Here is a 7,951-nt window from a genome sequence, read left to right as displayed (position 1 = left end):
AGGGAATCTGTCACTGATGGATGGCAGACTCTTTGCCTCACCTCAGGCTTGGACAAGGCAAATCAGGGAAAATTAGTATCACACACGTGAGACGAGCGTGCACTTTGTTAGAATGAACAGCTCATACAAATAAAATCCTGAGAGATATTACCTGCCCATGAATCTGACTATACAACTATCTAATTTATTTATTACAAAGAAGTAATTTCCACCATATAAGGAGAAATAGAGGAAAGCAGAGATTGTTAGTGCCCATTTCAGATGACCATCTCCAAAGCTCACCACACCAGCTTGCTCCAGCCACTGCCCCCAGGTCTGAGCACCTGCCTCCCTCCCAATCCACCCACTTATCCAAACATAAATATCCTACAAACACACTCTGATACTACGAAGCACAGGTTCTTTTTCTCTCTGCGGTGTCTGATATTAAACAGAGCCTTTCTTCCCCTCTTTCACTCTTCGTGGCCTCTCAATTACCCCACTCCCATTACAGCAATGCTCCAAGTATGCAACATGACACAACACATGACCTACATTTTTAAGATCCACATGAATTACTACATCCCATGGGATTAGAAATGTAATGTAAGCTGCCCGAGATCACATAATAAGCAAATACAACCCCCAGAAGTATAAATTCACTCTGCTTCCAGATCTGAGCTATCTTAAAAGCGTACCCTCAAAAACATGGGATCATATTATAAACTATCCAGTAAATGCAAAATAAAAATAGCCAAATTTCAATGTTGTATTTGTGTTATCATAGCTAAGAGCCAGGGCCCCACTGTGCTAGCTACAACATAGTGCCAAGACAAATAAAAGACCATTCCTTCTCCAAAGAGTATTTCTCTTTTCCTTGAAAGCAAAATGTGCAAAAGCAAGGGAGATGCATTCTTCCCGATTTCTGTGCAATATCACCCCTCCCTGATTGAGGGTCTGCCCCATATGCATATGAAATAAATCAAATTAACTTCCTGTGAATTAACTGAAGTCAGTATGTTTACACCAAAGATTAATTTGACTTTTGTACTTAAAACTAACAAAAGCCAGGAAATTCAAAGCCAGAGCCTCAGCGTTGCCACAATGTGTTCCTCAGTATTTAATAAGCTACGCCCTTATCGCTCCGTAACCCGCGTTCAAAACCCAGATAAGCACCACAGCAAAGTGCACAGCAGCAACACGGCACCGAGAGCAAGTTAATAGCAATGAGATCTCATTATTAAACTGTCAATACCCAATTCTCCCACCAGCAGGGACAACTGCTGATATACAGTGTGCTCAATACGGCCTCTCAAGGGAGCGTTAACCCTCCACTATCAGGAATCTGCCTTTATTGATGCAAACAGGAGTCTTCCCAGTGAGAATGATTAGCACGTACCCAATGACACCCCAGTGGCAAGACAAACTCCTTGTGACAGGCAGAAAAGTTACACCTGGGGAACATTCAGAGCAAATATCATCAAAGGATAACGGAAAATGCGAGCTAGAGTGAGACTGAAATGTAGAAGATGGTGGAAGGGGTCAAAATGTAGAAGATGTGGAAATGTGGGAGATGGGATGGACAGAAGCACCGGCGCCAAGTGGTGTGGTAAAGCAGCACAAGTAGATTTAAAGATATTTTCCTGTGGGAGGGGAGGTAGCAGGGAGAGAGAGAGGTCTAAATCTAAAGCACAGGAGAAAAATCTTCAGAATAAATGCACAGCAGAGAGTCAGGTCATAGCTAAGAGTAAGAAATGGGCTGTCTCCTGCATGATGAACACTGCAATTCATTTACTCCGCTGAGGAATGACAGCTAATTATTCCAAATTTCCACGTCATAAATAATTTAAGCGCACAGGCCCGTAATACACCATTAATCAGGAAGCATGCAAACTGCATTCTTTAAAATGATGCAAGACCCACAAATGGACTGAAAAGGGGAGGTCTGGTGCATGCTCAATGAACAGGAGATGCCTTTAAACAGATCACTGCAACTCCTTGCTACCTCTGCCCCCTCACAGGAACTTAAAACAGTACAAATATATTTAAAATAAAAAAATCCCAGATAAGCTCTATTCCCTCTTTCCTTCATTACACAGAATCACAGAATGTCAGGGGTTGGAAGGGACCTCAAAAGATCATCCAGTCCAACCCCCCTGCCAGAGCAGGAACCTAAATGAGATCACACAGGAAGGCGTCCAGGTGGGTCTTGAATGTCTCCAGAGAAGGAGACTCCACATTACCTTCTCCCACTCACTTCAGCTGCCCTCACCTTCACATCATTCCTTCTCTCCTTTTCCATCTTTTTCAGTAAAGACCATCTCTCCAATTTTATCTAGTACTGCATCAACTCTATCATTGCCAAAGTCATCAGATCCAACACCACCACCTTTCAGTCACCTTCAGATTATCTTCATAAATGCAGCTGCACACCTCCAAAAACCAGACACCCCAAATCCTCCACTGACTCCTCATGTGCTCCATGAATTACCAGCAAATTCCTATAAAGAAACCTAAAACTCCCCACGATGGCTCATGAGCATTTCTCTGCACATTCGCATCCAATTTAAATTGCCTTGGTACTTCTTCACATGCCACACAAACGCTGCTGCCAGAAGCACCGCTGCCTTTACATTTTGGCATCCAAATTAATCTTTCCTTAGTTCGTAACCCTAAACTCATTTTAATTTTAGCTCAAGATAATTTATTTGCTTTCTTTCCTGTAGTAAATGACACTCATAATGCCACACTGTGTGTGCTGACAACACCAACAAACTGTTTTCAGCAGACATTGATGGTGCGTGCGTACAGACTGTAACACCTTTCACAAACACAGACCAACAGAGCTGAAAGATTTTTATAGTCAGTCTAAATACAACAATTCTTACCTGATGACATTCTTGAACAGAGTAATTAGGCTGAAAGTCTACTTCTTACAGCCTGACAGTTGGACTAGCTGTATAGGGGTACCAGATATCTGACAGGGGGATCACAATGGCACGCTGACAGAACTCAAGACCAAGACCTGAACCTGTGTTCAAAGCTACCTGGACTAGCCAACATTCCCTGCTGGCAGTGTCGTGACAGATCCTGGCAGGAATAAAAGGGCATTTCAACTCTAGAAAAGTTCTTCTGATTATGATGATGCAGTGTGCAGCACCATCCATGATAACACTTTCCAAGGGAAGTGCTTAAAGCCAGGTTTTGGCAAGAACTGAGCTACAAGCCAGGCTCTTGCTAACTTCAATCTAAGGAAGAGATGCCTGTAAATCGCATTGTTAGACTGTGAAAGTCAAAACACTTCATATAAAAATTCTCTACCTTTCCTGGGACGTGAAGAAAACGTGGTGGAAATGGAATACAACACTGAAGAAGTCAACAAAACTAAGAAGCTTTAATTCAGGAATAAACCACAAAGATGTGTAGTAGGCCTGTGCAGAGGCTTGGAATGGAACAGCCAATGCTTTGGAGCAGCATCAATCAACAGAGTTTTACGTAGGTTAACACTGTCCTGGCTCTATAGGATTGTAGGGCAGCCACAGAAGAGTTAAAGAATTAAGTCATGTTTCCTTGTGAGGCTCCATTAAGCAATACAAGTGAGTCTTGTGTAAAAAGATTTTTAGTTCATCGTTACAAGTGCTGGTAATGAAGAGGATGCATGCTGGAAATGTCAGATGATCCATAAAGAACCACTGCTACAAGATTTATCACTCTCACATCACACTGCTCCATCACTCCACCTGAATAATGAATGCTTTTTACGTTCACATTTGTGTACAAAACCCATTTGCACAACAGAGAAATAACTCTGGAAGCAGACAGAGATTCTTCCTAATCTCTCACCCAGGCCCTGGCTGGGCTGCCTGCACTAAATAGCTGCAGAGTTAACAAATACATCAACGCTACCCAATGCATCACCGCTACATCACCTTCCTCCGTACCGCACTCCCGGCTGTCACCCAGCTGACTTCTGTACCAAAAAAGCAGCAAAAGCACAATTTATTTTGCAATAACACACTACAGTGATGGGGCATTAACTAACATTAAGATTAATTGCTCTGAGCTAATGAATCATCCATTACTAATCCCTCAGATGAGGCTACGCAACTAAATAACAAGTTGTCGCTGGACTTTTATGAAAATCTTTGCAGTCTCGCCTTGCAGTCAATGTTTATTAATTCCTACAAGAAGGAAGAGCAAGAGCATCACCAATCTCAGCTACTTTATGATCCCACTAAATGTTTGTCTAGTTAAAGCCTTTTTCTTTTCTTTTTTTTTTTTGGGGGGGGGGTGGTCTTGTTCACAATGACTCTCTACAGGTAAAAGTCACCTACCAGTTTCCATCTCTGCTCTGGAATAGCGCTGATATCCACAGGATGACGCTCTATTACATTGAGAAAACGGGCCTCAGGGACAGCAATAGCACAGATTATATGGACCCACCTGGAAAAAAAGTCAGAGAGAAATCAGAGTCTACCATTGTTTGAATTAAATACTCAAGAGGGCAGTTAACATTTCTCTGAATCCCTCAGTATCAAGGTGTATTTATGGTGGTTGGCAGCCTTGGCAACATTACCAACCGATTGTTAATCACGGTCGCACAAGGTAAATGTCCCTGGAACAACAGCAATCAACCTTCTTATGCATCTGATCTTCCCTAATACTAAACATTCTCTGAGAAGACTTTTCTCTGAGAAGACTTTTCTGAGAATGAACCAAATTTAACCGTGTTCACAGCCACATTAACCCAACTTCTGAAAAGTCTGGTGCAGAATGTAAGAGAGGACAGTTATCAAGCTCATCCTGTCACAGAATCCCAGACTGGTTTGGGTTGGAAGGGACCTTAAAGCTCATCCAGTCCCAACCCCCCTGCCAGCAGCAGGGACACCTTCCACTAGACCAGGTTGCTCAAAGCCTCATCCAACCTGGCCACAAACACTTCCAGGGAGGAGCAGCCACAGCTTCTCTGGCCAACCTGGGACACTGTCTCACCACCCTCACAGCCAAGAATTTCTTCCTCAGATCTCATCTCCATCTCCCCTCTGCCACTTTCAAGCCATCAGCCCTTGTTCTGTCACTCCCTGCCCTTGGCCAAAGTCCCTCCCCAGCCTTCCTGGAGCCCCTTCAGGTACTGGGAGGCCGCTATAAGGTCTCCCCAGAGCCTTCTCTTCTCCAGGCTGAAGAGCCCCAACTCTCTCAGCCCACCCTTGTAGGAGAGGTGAGTAGCAGTTACCTCCATAATGCCAAAATTATTTGTTACACTGAACATTAAGATCAAATTCACAACGTTAGAACATGAGATGCAGTATGGAAGAACAAAATGCTTAAAAACATCACTTACCGCCCATCAGTGGTCATCTGCAGAGCTCCTCCCCTGAGATTACACAGGCAACATTCCTGTGGGAACAAAACTCCTTCAGAACTGAACCAAAAAGCTCTGCTAGACTGCCTGTCTTTCCCAAAAACAATGACTACACCACAGCTGGGATGCAAAAGCAAACTGTACCCTCCCACCACCCAAGTATCTCATTAATTCCCACAGTAAGTTTTCTTTTGTCTCCAGAAGAGCAGACACTCACCGCTGCCCATGCGTTGGCTGAGCACCGTGAGCAAGACCAACTTTCATTCACCAAGTCTGGACGTATTCCGTAACAGCCTGCAAGAAATGAAGTTGCATCCTTCAGAGGTTTGCTAACGTGTCTGTGGTATTGATTTGTTGACTTCTCAATTCAGAAGCATCTTTGAAAGCATCTGGATAACTACATTCACTACTCTAGGCTCAGACACAATTCATAAGGAATGTCATCTTTGGGAAGAGGGGGAAGAATTTGGGACCAGCAATTCTAGAAATGAACAAACAAAAAACCACAGACAGGTAACCCTCAACATTTTTTTTCCCCTCTTTTGCAAGGACTAGAATAGCAATGCTTTGATTCTTCAAGCAAGAACTGGGCTGAAAAGTGATGCTTCTACAACTGGAATGCACTCACATGTCAAAATAGTTCAGACCACTGAATTTTAGCGTGACTGAAGCAGTCATCTTTGCTAAGTGGTATTACGAAGGACAAACCCACTAATATTGCAAGGAAATTAAATACATGCATTGCACATATTTAACATTTTTAAACTAATACAAAATTCTGGTTATATTAAGGGTTAGAAACATCTGACATATAGACCATCAATGACTGTAATACGCAAGCACCAAATCCTCCTACGTACTTCCCTGCAACACCAAAAGAGTGAAGTGGTATTATAATCACCATAAAACCAGGGAAATAAGATCCAAAAAGCCCTTAAAATTCTGTAAAAGGCACTGAGGTTTGTCACTGAAAACAATAGGGAAAAGATATACAAATACTTTTGAAAAATTTGATCTACATGATTCCCCCAAGCTTGCAAAGAAAGCCTGCAGCAGACAATTAAACACCACAAATTGCTGGCCAGCATCCTAGCTAACACAAGGTTCATCCCGTGGTTTTTAACTATTCTAACAAAGCTGAGCATAAAATCTCAGCTGGAGAGTCTCCAATTACTGAATTAAACTTAAAAGAAGTTATTCAGAAAGCACCGAGATTGTCACAATAACCCGATTTATAAAAATCATCCACTTAACCAGATAAACATGATGTCAAGTAAAAGTCAATAATATAGATCCACAGCTGCCTTCCACATCTGATGTCTCTTTTCATCATATGGCAAAACAAGAAAGCAGATTCGACCCAGTCTTAGAAAATGGGCAGAGGTGTTGAGTCTAAAAAACTGATCTGGAAACTGAGCTGAAAAACAAACAGACACCTTTAACTGAAATGCTGCTGGAGCTCAAAATGGGGTAGAACGGGTTGAAATTTCAGCACTGATTTCTTGTTTCAGAAGTAGCTGGACTATGGGATCTGAGGGGAGAAACAGTCACACTTACTGAACACTGGGTTGTCCTGTAACAATGATCCTAACAGAACAAGAAAAGTATACTCGTATGGATTTGTCAACACCTTAAAAGCCCAGAAACCTCCACAAAAGCTTTCTTCTCTGTGTGACCTTGCTGTTGTCATAACCCAGCACAGTTGGGTGAGAGCACTTCTCAACAACAACTAGACTGCCAACTGGTTTTACAGCATGCTGCCAGATTAACCAAAATACACCTCAGCACTGCAGTCCTGTAAATAAAAGCAAATGGATTCTCTACAGCAAAGTCAAAGGGATATCACAGTCTAGAAGTACAAACAGCGACAAGGAAACAACAAGACGCTGGAGACCACATCAGACTAGATTTACCTTCTATCCTCTCCTCAAGGGTAGAGCACAGCCAAAAAAGAAAGTCTAATTTCTCTACACCCTGTCTGAGACTGCAGATTAACGTCACCTCACCCACATCCCTCTGTCCCTAAATAAAATTTGGCCACTGGAAACCATTTTGATAGACTGGACTATTGAAGGCATACAAGATGCAGCATCTCTGTTTTGATCACAATTTGTGAAGGAAGAAAGCATTCTTGATCCTCATGCTCACTCTGCATCACATGCTCTTACTAGCCAGAAGTGACCATGATCACGGATGCAGCAGAGAAATGAAAGTTGTGTTCTAGTTCTCCACAAGAAACAGTCATGCTGAGCTGCACAGTGACCTGCGGACTAGAAAATTGGAACAACAAAAGTAATTCCAGCTGATGCAAGTCAAATAAGATTTCCCATCTGTCAAGATCAAACAGCTGAACAGTAATTCGTCACATCGCCTCGTACGAGCGTTTAATGTTAACGAGATGTTGGACAATCTATAGTGAAGGTACACTCTACCAGGATTAATCAGATCTTCTTTTAGACATAACTATCAGGGACAGGAACTATCAACAAACAGACATATGTTCCTTTTTGTAATCAAGTGCCATTCCTACAAACAGTAACACAGACACTAATAAAATATATCTCAGAAACTACTCCATAATCTCTGACGCACGCAAGAACAATACAACCT

The 7,951-nt window shown here is 42.4% G+C and overlaps 1 protein-coding gene across 1 annotated transcript in view; it reads right to left on the bottom strand.

Annotated features, from left to right (window-relative positions):
- The window catches only part of LOC104527515 (lysine-specific demethylase 4B), a gene marked incomplete at its 5' end in the record, with an annotated part of 55,038 nt that overhangs the window by 8,641 nt on the left and 38,446 nt on the right, over nucleotides 1-7,951 (bottom strand). The window contains 3 exons of the mRNA XM_029085784.1: nucleotides 4,314-4,422; nucleotides 5,321-5,376; nucleotides 5,559-5,635. Of these exons, the coding sequence (XP_028941617.1) occupies nucleotides 4,314-4,422; nucleotides 5,321-5,376; nucleotides 5,559-5,635 (242 nt within the window). The remainder of the gene's footprint in view (nucleotides 1-4,313; nucleotides 4,423-5,320; nucleotides 5,377-5,558; nucleotides 5,636-7,951) is intronic.

The sequence above is a fragment of the Antrostomus carolinensis genome, unplaced genomic scaffold, assembly GCF_000700745.2.
Source record: "Antrostomus carolinensis isolate BGI_N321 unplaced genomic scaffold, ASM70074v2 scaffold15377, whole genome shotgun sequence".
In the NCBI taxonomy this organism is placed as follows: Eukaryota; Metazoa; Chordata; class Aves; order Caprimulgiformes; family Caprimulgidae; genus Antrostomus; species Antrostomus carolinensis.
This window is presented reverse-complemented; position numbering and strand designations above follow the sequence as displayed.